Genomic DNA, 13,136 nt, shown 5'->3' on the forward strand with positions numbered 1-13,136 from the left:
AAGTAAAAAAGAAACCAGGGAACAAAACACTCTCACAGCAAGTATAAGTGAAGTCAAGTGACTTAATGTGACACTGAATGAAAGAAGGGAAAGGCTAATGATAAGACAACGAGGAAAACACTTGGTCGACATTAGGAACCAGACTGACGAGAACAGGTGGACACAAAACCCGAACGAGACATATGTGGCAAAAAATTATAGCTAAAGGGCCCAGAATGTGGTCAGGGGCCGCAGTTGCCAATCCCTGATGTAGGGTAGCTGCATGGAAACAAGTTGGCCAATGACTGGTTCTTGACATAATAGGTATCCCTTGTAACACTGTCTAGAAAAAGAGAAAACCTCATGAAATCCAGTTATTACAATTTCATCGCAAAACCGTAATTTATTTATGTAATTTATTTGGCTAGATTATGTGTTTTGTTGGGTATCTTTGATTTTTCCTATTGCCATTTAAGGTATCCCTGAAATAAAATATAGATAAAAAAATTAAATTAAATTAAAGACAACATTGCTCCCATTCGCTCCCTGGACCAAAGTGCGACACTGCAACATTTTATCCTCAATCACACTTGCTCGGCCTGTAACATTTGTGCCTCGGAGCTGCAACATTTAAATGAAAACAAACGTAGTAATGCCTGCGGCTAGAGATACTTTTTTTTTTTTTTTTTCTCTTCGGGTTAAACATTGGCGTAACAGATATGAGAGATCCTCTACCGACCATTTCCATAAACGAAGCTCTTGATTTGCTTACACAACTGTCAATTGTCGGGACTCATGAGATATAAATTTATATTAAATGGCCACAATTTCACAATTTTGCATTTTGTGCACACGTTATGTTTATTAGTTCTACAATAACTGTGGGGCGACGATCCATGTGCTGACTGCCGACTGTTTTTTTTTTCCTTTTCGTCGCATTGCACTTGACGTCATTTCCCTGCGACCGTACGCTATACAGGACAAAAACATGGCACTGTTTCCAGCCTTTGCAGAAGTTAGTAACGAAAAGGTTGAAGACTTACCCATTGGTAATATTTTCTCCATTTTCATCAAATTACATATGTATGTTTCTAGTTGTTAGATAATAATCCTTATGAAGTGGACAGCGGATAATACTTTTCGTGGTTATGCAGCGCTCATGTCTGGTTAAACAATTCTGGGAATTAGGTCAATTCTTCATTACTTAAATGTCATTGATCGTTGTGTCTTAATATCCAGATGCTAATGAAGAAAGGGAACATATTGATGTTAGCTGCTGGCAGAATATAACCGAAGGCTAACACTACTAATATAGCAACTAGCAGAGGTGAGAGTAGAGACACAGACCAACAGAGACAGAAGATGTAACTGTAATCGTGACCGATTAAGTTAAATGGCGTTGTTTTTGGGTCACATCTATGAGTTGTGAACTTTACATGTTGCCATGATGTTATATCAAAAATGTACAATCTTGAATCCAAAGGTAATTTATCTGCTGATCTTGTTTCATGAAGTGGCCTCTGCACTCCACATCAAGTCATAGCGTTAAATCTTTAGTTAGTTTTAGCCGAGCCATCTCAAGTCCTAAAATTTGTGATTTAAGTCTGATTTGCATCCCTGTAAGATAGTCATTTGTTTTACTAAACAAGCTGATGGATTTGAGAGTACTGTATTTTGAATTGTTAGTGATACCCCACACTACATTTAAACAGTGACTACCCTTATAATTTGGTCACTGAAGTAACAGTTTTTTTGTTTTTGTTTTATTTCCGATTTAGAATTGAACTGGCTGAGCAATAAGAGTTTTCAGACCAGTGATGCCCTGTCTCTTCATAGTCGTTTCTTAGAGAAGAAAAGTGAGAAGCTACACAACAAAGACACAAGGTAAAATATATGAAAATGTGACATGAAAATGGATGGATGAATCATCCTTTACTGTATCTAAAGAGATTTCATACTTTTGTCTTGTGTTATCATACATGTTGCATTAAATTATTATGTTGTATTATATTCAGTCTAGACAGAAAAGATGAGGATGATGCGCCATCGAAGAAGAGAAAGCATGAAAAGCATGGGAAAAAAAAGAAAAAACACAAAAATAAGATTAAACGGTCAACCGACAGCAGTGGATCGGACTCTGAACCAATCTTCCCAAGTGATCTCAAGCGGAAACAAGAAACCAACAGGTACCAGTACACACATACACACCACCAAATGTGTTTACATGAACAAATACAGTTTGATGGCGTCTCATCATTTTGAATTCAAACAATCACCCACTCTAAGTGACTTCTGATTTCTTTGCTCCTGATTGCTGTGTCTTCTTGTGAACACAGACCCCAGGCTGCTCCAATCGCAAGTTCTTTCTCCTGGTTGGATGACATTCAGTCGCCCACAGCGCAGCCATTCTGTGTCGACTCGAAATCTGACGCGGCCAACTGGACGTACAAGTCTCTATACAGAGGAGACGTAGCAAGGTAACGCACACACAAAATTAAAGGTGAACACTTTTGCCATTTGAACATTTTTTTAAATCAAATCAGATCTGTATACACTGTCCACACTGTCATTTACAGTATAAGTAACCGGATGTTTTTTGTTGGTTGCGTGACAAATCAGGGCTTCTACTGACCTGGCGTACCTGCATGAGTTACAATGAATGCTAGTTAGCATTTTAAGTCGTGCCTCTGCCCGTCCATCTCTACGATATTGGTGTGTACTGTAGGTGACGTAATTGTCGCTGTTATCCGCACCACAGGCACAGACGCAAAAGTCTGTGAATGTATCACATTTCAAACCTCCTCCTTATGTGTTCTCATCTATCTCCAATCAAATTTCATGTTGTTTCATTGCTGTTCATAAAATCAAGACGGATACGAGCTGGACATGATAAAAGTTGGAATTAGGGCTGTCAGTCTGAATGAGGCTATAGATTGCTTTCAAATGTGTGTTGTTTTTTAAGAAATGTTGTTATTGCAGGTATAGGAGGAAGGGGATCTCATCACTGGGTCTGGATCCTCGCAGACAAGAAGTAAGCTGGGAGGACGCTAATAAGAAACATAAAGGGGGGAACAAGAAGAAAGAAGCAGACCGATACTTTTCTACAGTGTGTCGTGAATTGCTCAAGTCTCAGCCACCTCTCCTGACAATCCCAAGAGTTTGTGAAAGCAGTGATGTCACCAACTCCAACCGCTTTCTTCCTCTGGAAGACGTTGAGGGGGAGAAAAAAGGGGAGACAGGTATGACATTCAGCCACAATGTGGAGTAACATCACAAGGTGTCATTTCCTACAATCATCATCACACCAGCATTTTGCATTTCTAATTAAAACTTCAAAAGTTGAATGATCCCCAGGTTGTACAATTCAGAAGTGAGAATAATAACACACATATATACGAGTATCCTGTGCAGTTAATAGAGATTTTATGGTGGCGACAGTTGGATACTGGAACCCACTTTGTTCTATTTTTATTGTTTCTGATGGTGAAAATGGATTCTCAGTCCAAATAAATTTGAGGTTGGGCATCTGCAGATTGGCAGCCTTTATGGTTGGATTATGTTGAACCTTAGAGGTTCCACGTTATAGTTAAATCTTCAAAATGATTATCGTATTACTGTACTACAGCATGATTTCACTGCGTTGTCATCCTCTGTCCTGTAAGGCTTTATTTGATCCTATATTGATTTCATCTGCCTTTATCTTGTGCATTTTGGGCTTCACTGTGTTGCTCCAGGTGGAAGTGCACAGACGTCATCCGTGAATCCCCTCGGCGTGTACGACTCCACCACTGCCCTCTGGCTGCAGGGAAAGGGAAAACAGGAGCAGACAGATGAGCACGACAAGCACAACTTGGAGACAGGACAGGAAGCTGTGCTTTTGACTGGCCAGACTGAAGAGTTTAACAGGAAACTGAGAGAGCAACCTGAGGACACCCAACTCTGGCTGAAATTTATTAGATATCAAGTAACTTCTTCAACAAACCTATCACTTTTTTTGTGTGTGTGTGTGTGTGATTATTTGTTCCTAAGATATGGCCCTTTCTAAACTACTACTAATAATTCTGGCAAGATTTTTGAGTCTTCTTACAAAACCTCCACAAAATGTTGAAGAAATACTTTAACTTGAGACAGTGGATTGAAGCCATAATATTTGAAACAGCAACTGCTAAGTAATGACTCCAAAAATTTGCTCAATTTGTGTTGACGGAATTGCTTGGACTTTCCCATTGTTTTGAGTATTCACCCCAGAATCTCTTGAGTCCACCTCTAAAGAATTCCCAAACATGTACTCACATTGAAATTAAGCCCTTAGTTATGACAACTCATGTACTTGATTGCTTATATTAATTAAGCCTTTGATTGGTCGACAGCCATGAAGCATGAATTCTAAACTTTATGTTGTCTGTCCTGCTTTAGGATGAATTAAGTGCAACGGTATTTGGAGGTGAGGACGAGCAGCAGGCCAAAGAGTTACAGGAGAGTCGCAAGTCTTCGTACAAGGCCGTGCTGGAGAAGAAACTGAGCATTGCAGAGCGCGCTGTGGCTTCCAACCCCAGCTGTGTCACTCTGCAGCGGGAGAAACTCAGGATCTGCCAAGAGCTTTGGGAACCATCAGCTCTGGCTAAAGAGTGGAAGAAACTGGTTGGTTCGCTGTTCTTGTTCTGCAATATTATTTACCTGAGAACAGTATCAAGAAATAAGGGCTAACTTCTGTTTTCTGTTTTATTTGAGGTCTTTCTGCACCCAAATAGCGGCCCTCTGTGGAGGGAGTATCTTCTCTTCACCCAAAGCTACTTCAGCAACTTCAGTGTGTCAAAAGTCAACTCCGCTTACGGGAAGTGTCTCAGCATGCTCAGCGCTGTCCGGGATGGCAGCATGGTGTCCCACCCAGCCCAGCCAGGGATTGAAGAGGATATGCTAGGTAGAGATGTGCTTTATCAGTCAGTTTGTTAACTCAAGATTAACATTATAAGAGCAAGTAATGTGCTTTATTTTCAGCAACCGTGGCTATTAAATATAGCCTTGTCAGCCCTGTGATTTGCTGGTGATGTAATCATTTGTATCCTGTGCTGATCCTTTGTCGTTGTTCAGATATCTTCACCAAGCAGTGTCATTTCCTCCGTCAATCCGGTCATTCGGAGAAGGCGCTCTCTCTCTTTCAAGCCGTGATCGACTTTACCTTCTTCAAGCCTGACAGTGTACGACAACTGTCCACCAAGCAGCAGGTAAACACAAATAAAGCACACACCATATGTCACACACGTCATGCGTTCTGATCTGATCAGAATGTTACAAGTTAAATGGGTTAACTTCTAGATTCCTTATAGATTTACATACTGAAGAATAATACACGGTACATGACACAGGTAGGTTGTTATTTTGAGGTGTCATTGACTTTTGAGCTAGTGTTGTAAAATTGGCAATAGTATACATGCATTTGATGACAAGTTGAGCTGACTTTTGTACTGGAAATTTTGTAAATGGTACTTCATTTATATAGCGCTTTTCCACCTTACAAGACCTTCAAAGCACTTTACATTTGGTTACTCATTCACTTACTGATGAGTCTGACTCAGCATCAGGATCAACTGGGTATCTTTCTCAAGGATACTTGGCCATGGTCACAATGGCATGGGATCGAACCCACAACCTCTGGGTTGCGAGACGACCACTCTGCTACTGAGCCACGATGCCCCGAATTTGACAGATATATTAAACAGAAAAAAACAACCTCGTATTTCACTTTCTTAATTGAATGTATAAGAACTATCCCACAAAAGGCAAAAACTGTGATATTGCTTATTGCTAATTAGCAGGTAAAAGAATAACATTGTTTCTATGTGACCCGCTTCAGCAACATGCATGTTACTAGTAAAAATAGATTGGACAAAAATTCAGATTTTTTTTCTCCTCCTTGAGGTCTCTAGTTTCATTTCCCAGCAGCACAAAAGTTAAAATTGAAATAGATGTGTATAAAAATAAGCAGTTATTAGTACAAGTGCATCCAGCCAACGTGTTTTTTAGGCAACTTTAGAGTGTCTCGGAAACCTGCCCCAAATAACCATGAGTTCCTCGCCTTAACAAATGATTTATATAAATGGACTTAGCAACAACAACAAAAAAGTCGAAATGCACCATAATCTGTCCATTCAGCACGAAAGTGTACATAACATGGCATCCTACCTTGGAGTAAACAAAACAAAACAAAAAACTGTTGAACCATCATTACATTTTCATTGTCTTTATGTGACCAAAAGCATTTGAGACATCACATCCATCATAAGTTATCAATAAAGCACTTATCACAGGCCATATGAAATGGCAAATAATCTTAAATAACACAAAATTATTACATCAAATTTCCCACTGTGGTAATATGACTTCATTTACGCAGGAAAATACCACTAGGGTCAACAGTAAAATAAGCAAACTTTGGCTGATGCCTCAGAATTTGAATTGAATGTGATCTTAAAAGTTGAGGCTGATTTCATCTCTTGAGAGGTCAAACTTCCAAAACATTTAAGGGTTCAAATCTCAGACGATGGCCTTGTCTGCTCTTGGAATTGACTTTCCAATAATAGTTGAACAGTTCCTGAAAATTTGGGGTTGACATATTTTTCCTAAGGTACTGGTTGCTATGGACATTTGAAAGATGCAAGGACCAAAAACTTTAAACCCGTTTTTCTCAAAACTATGGATTTCAACCTGCCAACTTTAAAATTGCTGTAGCTTTGTCAATGTTTGAGGTACTTTCATGACGCATATATCATTTTAAGGGGAATAAAGTGTAGAATTTGAACATGTGAATATCTAAATTTTTATTGTATTTTTTTATACGAGGACCCTTTTGCCACATCACATATGATGTGTGCAGGTTGAATTTTTCGAGCCCTTCTGGGACAGCGGGGAGGCAAGAGTTGGGGAGTGGGATGCCAGAGGTTGGAAAGCGTGGATGGTCCAACAGGAGCGAGGAGGATGGGTGCAGCCCTGCGCAGGTAAATAGGAGACACTCCATCAACTGTGTGAGTGGAAACAGCTCCTCGCAAGGTGCTTGTGTTTCGTATGCCAGTAGCAAGACACATGCGTGTGTGTGTTTGGCCACAGAGGAAGAAGAAGAGGAGGAGGAGGAAGAAGAGGAGGAAGTGAAGGACCGCAGCCAGCCACGATGGACGGTGTGGCTGGATGTGGAGTCATCTCGTGAAGCTGCCCATTGGTTGCCTTGGAGACCTGATAAAGCCAAGGGCCAATCAGAAGACGACTGTGAGGACCCAGAGAGACAAGTAAACGGATTTACTATCTTAAATCTGCTACTAATTTATTATTGCATCATTGTGACACTTTTGTTTGAACACCTTGTGTCTGTCTGTCTGTCTGAAGGTGCTGTTTGACGACATCGGCCCTTCTCTCATTTGCCTGTCCTCGCCAGAGCTCCAGCTCCGCCTCCTCCTCAATTTCCTGTCATTTTTGGGGCTCCCAGTGGACACTGTGCTGTCTGCTAACCTGGGTCATCGTGGCTTGCTATTGGAGGACCTTTCTCTGCTCACTCAGGGTGAATATGCCATTAAGTCCACATTTAATAACTATGACAAAAATTATACATTGGAAATTAAATAATAAATAGAGGAAATGTAGGGTTTTAGCTTTCATTCAAGAGGAGGCTACCTCAAGAATTCAAATGTATTTGGACAACTGACACGTTAGACGTTAAAATTTATTATATTGTGTGTTTTATATAGTTAGTGATGTCAAAGTTAAAGCGTTAACTAATTGATGAATCGCAAAAAATATCACATCAGTCATGTATTAACGCAGATTAATCACACAATTAATTTCGACCGCAGATGATCCTTTAGCTTGACAGCGGATGGTTATGTTAAAGGTAGCACAGGTTGTGTTTGAGCAATAAACACAACTACATGCTTTAAAATAAAGCATTTAATAAACGTTTGCATGTGAAATTCACAATATTTGTTCATGTCAAACTACTGGTGTCATTTTTCTTTCATTTTAAATTATGCAAGTAATTAACTTAATAGAAAAAGAGGAGGACGAGTGTGCAGTGGATCAAAAAATGTTGAAGACGTCCTTATAACAATAAATGCCAAAAGAATTAACACACAACAGGTGCTATTCAAATTTGGCGGGCAAAAAATGTTGATAAAAATGTTGATTAATGGCGACTAATCACAATTCTAAGATGTGATTAACTTGATTAAAAAATGTCATCATTTGACAGCTCTGGGTTTTATACAAAATATGTATTTTATGAACAAATGGGGAAAATAAGATAACAGAAGATTTTTAATTAATTTCATGCATTTTTTATACATATATATATTTTTAATCTATTTTTAATAAACAAACAAACAAACTGTTTCATGCAATTTTAAGGAAAATTATCTCTTAATTCATTGAAAGAAAAAAAAAAAAAAAAAAAAAGTACCGTACTAGTATTATCTGTACTTGGTACCTGTACCAGTGACTACTCAAGTACTTGTACTGGTATCAGTCTGAAAAAAAAAAAGTGATATCGTGGTTGAGGGACAAATAAGTCTAACTGTCAGCAACTCATTTTAGGTAGTGACTCCCGCCGTGCTCTGACTTCCCACAACCTACCAAGCCTTGGGGTGAACTCTGTGGGTCACATGACCACCCTTCAGGGAACCAGGAAATGGGCAGGGCTTGGAAAGCATGGTGAGAAATTTGTCAACACAATGTTCAATATGCTCCAACCCGTTCTTTCATCTCAACAACGAGCTGTGTTGTCACTCAGCCGGATGCAGTATGAGAAACTCAAGGTAGGGACTTTTATTTGGTGAACCTTTTGACATTTCAATCAGAAATCGTCCCATCGCTCTGTATTTGTTACAGGTGTTTCGTTGCATGCACGGCAACAAAAAACGTCTCCGCTCTCAGAGCAAAATCAGCAAGCGGATTGCCAAATCACTGCTGAAAGAACCCGAAAACCGCTCATCTTTGGCAATGTGGCGGGAGTTCGCCCACTTGGAGTGGATGCTCGGTAACCTGGAAGAGGCTCGCAAAGTGTTTTCCACAGCCACAGCATTGGGTGGGGGCAAAGGGCTGGCTAACCCTTCCCTCTGTGAGTTGTGTCTGCTGTGGGCTCAACTGGAGGTGGAGGATGGCGCGAGTGGGCCAGGAGGGGTGCTCAAGGATGGAAGTGCACCTCCGGCCGTATGTTTGCTCACCAGACTTGCTGAGGGGAACGCCTTGTCGCCTTCTTCGTCATCACAGCCCGTCTCTCCGGTTGCCGTCCTGAAGGCCAGGAGGTCTTATGAGCAAGCTCTGACTGCCGCTTTGTCTGCATTCGATGAAGATCTCTGCAGTCCTCAGGACAACCAAAAAAGTAAGCACACAGGAAAAGTCAGGAAAATTGATGATTACTTGCGATATCATTTTATATTAAAGGTATTATATATTGGTATTTTAAGCCCTTCCACAGTTAACTGTAGACATATAATGATTAAATATTTAAATAATAATTAGTTATTAAATTAATAAATCTCTTTGACACCATGGCGATGCAATTTTTTTAATGAAATATTTGGTATTTTGCTCGTTCGAGCACTAATTAGTTGCCACGCAACTTCTTTACATGTGGAAATTGGATGGATGTTCAATATGGAAGCCCAAAAGTGTCAAAATTCAATAAATAAAAAGGACTTTTTGAAATAACTATTCTTTTGATAAATAACAGGCAATTATCTAATATGGCCATTAAATTTTAAAATGAGATGCTAATATTATTATGAAAAGTGTTATGCTATTCTTTAAAATGTAACAAATATTTTATTTTGGTTAAATATTTCATAATGATTATTTTAACAACGTCATACTTTAAAAAAAATAAAATAATGACATTTATTTTCAAGGTTTTTATAAGATAAGAAAACATTGTTTTACAAAGTCAGTTTTTATTTCATAATGTCCTTTTCCACAATGGTCTTTTTTACATAATGGCGTTTTACAGCCGAATGACATGAGGCGGAGCCAGTTACGTGATTGGCTGAGTCCCTTATACAGACATGAGCAGCAGCACTTACAGTATCGATTCACGCGTGGAGATTTTATCGCCTGATGAGGAGCCACGGCGGTCACAGGCTTGCTAAAGCATGGATACGGAAGATAAGTCACTTTCAGAAGTACTCCAAGAAGTAGCAAAGCGTTTAGAATCAGATCATAACGTAAAGGCCATGTTAAACTTCTGCGTCAGGCTACGGGGTAGGCGTCACGGCGATCTCAGCTCACACAGGTGGTCCCACCCACTGACTTTGATTGACAGGCCAAGTCATTCGGCTGTAAAACGCCATTATGTAAAAGAAGACCATTGTGGAAAAGGACATTATGAAATAAAAACTGACTTTGTAAAACAACGTTTTATTATCTTATAAAACCTTGAAAATAAATTAAATGTCATTATTTTTTTAAAAGTATGACATTGTTAAAATAATCATTATTGAATAATTAACCAAAATAAAATATTTGTTACATATTAAAGAACAGCATAACACTTTTCATAATAATACTAACACCCTCATTTTAAAATTTAATGTCCATATTACATAATTGTCTGTTATTTATCAAAACGATAGTTATTTCAAAAAGGCCTTTTTATTTATTGAATTTTGACACTTTTGGACATCCATAGTTCAATTCTTCAATAAATATTGGAAACAAAACGGCTTCTTGCCGAGAGAGAGAGGGGGAGAGGGAGGGAGAGGGAAACAACTGTCTGTCCACAGAAATGTCCCGCTGTTGATAAAACACAAAAATGCCAAAATGCAGGCTGGGGGTTGGGGGGTGTAGGAAAAACTCACCACCACACATTAACAGAAGCCCAGAGGTGTAGATTGAGAAGGAGTTCATTGGTATACATCCTGTATTTATATCGTGCATTTTCCTGAAAACGGAAGACCCCGCCTTCAACATGTAGTAATTATGAAAAAATGATCATGTTTAACTGTGTGTGAGTGATGTAATGCTATTCTTCTTTGACCAGGTCACGTAGCCGTCCAAGAAGAGAAGCTGAGGTTGAGAGGACTGCTAGGCTGTTACGCTCTGTTCCAGTACCTCACTATGGGCATCAAAGCGGCAAACGCCATCTACAGCCAGGCCAGAGAGCGGATGGACAAGCTGCACAGCGCACTCACGTCTGACAAGCACACCCGCGCTGATGCTCACCACTCTGGCAGCAACTTGTTGGTTAGCAGGTTAGCCTCCGAGTGTGAGATGGTGGCGGTGCAGCAGGCGTCGCTGCTCAAGTACCACATGAGCGTTGGTGTGTTTCCACTGGCCACACTGAGAGACACCCTCACCTCGGCCCTTTTAAGCTGGCCGAGTAGTGCCCCTCTCTGGAGCGTTTATGTACAGGTCAAATCATACTCATTTCACTCATTACATTCTAAACATAATTACACCCACATATTATTCTTCCTTCTTTAACGTGGGACCTGTTTCAGGTGGAGAATCGTTACCATAGTGCAGGCCGGGCACGTCGTTTTTTTCACGCTGTAACAAGGGACAGCAGCTGTGTTGTGCCACGGCTCTTTGCTATTGTTGCTGAACAACAAAGGAAGCAGCTGGTGGATGCAGCACAGAGGTAAGCGAAAGCGTGCAGGATATTATTCCTCCTCTCAGTTTCCCATAAACACTCAAGAAAATGTCTAATTTTCCCAACTGATTCTGAAAAATGTTTAAATAATGCCTTCTTTACCAATTGCATATCAAATATTGCTGACAACCGTAGATCCTGTGACAAAAGCACCGCCTTGAGCTTCCTGCCAGAGAATGGTCTCAGCAACCGTATCCGTGGGCTGTTTGAAAACGCCATTGGATCCGAGAAGGGCGTCCACTGTCCTTTACTTTGGAGGATGTACATTCACTACCTGGTGAGATGGAAAATCAGTAAAAAGGCCGAATGAATGAATTGTGAACCGCATGAATTGGCCGAATCGAAATGGAGGGTTCTCATTGAGTTTGCATGGTCCTTGTTTGTTTTTTTCTCAGGTGATTCCATTTGCTAATAATATACTGGATCTATAATGGATAAAGAATAGCAAACATAGTGAGTAGACTAAAAGGTGTACAGTATGTAAACTTACTTGTATTTGTAGGTGTCAGAGGGTAAGCTGGATAAAGCCAAGGGGCTCTTCTACAAAGCCTTACAGAATATTCCATGGGTGAAGGTATGTCACAAGCTTAACAGCAATCAAGGCAGTTGTACCTGTGTGTATTTTTAATACATTGAAAAATGTATGTTCCACCAGGGACTGTACATGGATGCAGTGCAGCTGTTTCCCGAGCATCTTCAAGAGTTTGTCGATCTGATGACAGAGAAAGAGCTGCGAGTCCGGTTGCCATTAGAAGAACTCGACATTCTGCTGGAAGACTGAAACAAACTCACATGCAAAACTAGAATTGGGCAGCTCAGCAGTAGAAAGACATTGTAGTGATTTCTTTAGATGGACGAGAAGGACAATCTCAATCTGGACTTCTGAGAAGTAAACTAAAAAAGGCAAATAGCATTTTTGCTGAGGACAAAAACATTTTAGGTATTTTTTTTTACTAGATATTTTCAGTGAATATAATTTTGTTTGTAATTTGTATTTGATTGTTTTAATTTATTAAAGTATGATTGTTTCTCAAGGTTATTATTATTATTGTTATTATTATTATTATTATTATTATTATTAAGAGTACTGTATATCATTTATTTTCTGTTGTTTCTCTGGACTAGACACAAATTAGACCAAAAGTCCACTGATTGGAAGTATTAATAATAAACAGTAGGGACCAGAGCTTGCTAAGCTTACCGATTGGGTAGAACGCTCTCCATCCATAATTCCTCACCTGGCCACTAGGTGGAACCAATTTCTCAGCTATTTCCGTGGACCAAAGCAGCACTATTAAACTGTTAAAATAATTTTACAGTCGACAAGGATCCAAAGAATTGATTTTGCTGTAAATTTAAGTACTATTTTGACACTACATATAGGCGTTTTATTGTTTTAAGGAATTGCTTACATAAACTTGCATTAAATATTAACAGTCTTGTGGAGTGATCAGTGTGAACAAAAAAACACCAACATTGGAATATGTGAAACTAAAATTGGACTTGGCGTGGGGGCGTGGGTTGCACA

At 39.6% G+C, this 13,136-nt stretch overlaps 1 protein-coding gene across 2 annotated transcripts; it reads left to right on the forward strand.

Moving 5' to 3' along the window:
* Positions 1-792: 792 nt before the first annotated feature.
* Positions 793-12,647, forward strand: nrde2 (NRDE-2, necessary for RNA interference, domain containing). 2 transcript variants are annotated; one of them, XM_077538421.1, is made up of 19 exons: positions 793-1,028; positions 1,758-1,863; positions 1,995-2,165; positions 2,316-2,456; positions 2,959-3,218; positions 3,714-3,943; positions 4,396-4,620; positions 4,711-4,900; positions 5,071-5,204; positions 6,854-6,974; positions 7,084-7,259; positions 7,357-7,528; positions 8,557-8,777; positions 8,851-9,343; positions 10,997-11,367; positions 11,457-11,596; positions 11,744-11,885; positions 12,111-12,182; positions 12,264-12,647. In XM_077538421.1, exons 1-19 carry the CDS (start codon positions 968-970, stop codon positions 12,387-12,389), a joined length of 3,552 nt encoding a protein of 1,183 aa, XP_077394547.1. In that variant the 5' UTR covers positions 793-967; the 3' UTR covers positions 12,390-12,647. The 2 variants fall into 2 exon arrangements, with proteins under 2 accessions (XP_077394547.1, XP_077394548.1); XM_077538422.1 differs by lacking the exons at positions 793-1,028; positions 1,758-1,863; positions 1,995-2,165 and having other exon boundaries at positions 2,372-2,456; positions 2,959-3,010; positions 3,087-3,218.
* Positions 12,648-13,136: the final 489 nt, after the last annotated feature.

Source organism: Festucalex cinctus, chromosome 12 (genome assembly GCF_051991245.1).
Source record: "Festucalex cinctus isolate MCC-2025b chromosome 12, RoL_Fcin_1.0, whole genome shotgun sequence".
In the NCBI taxonomy this organism is placed as follows: domain Eukaryota; kingdom Metazoa; phylum Chordata; class Actinopteri; order Syngnathiformes; family Syngnathidae; genus Festucalex; species Festucalex cinctus.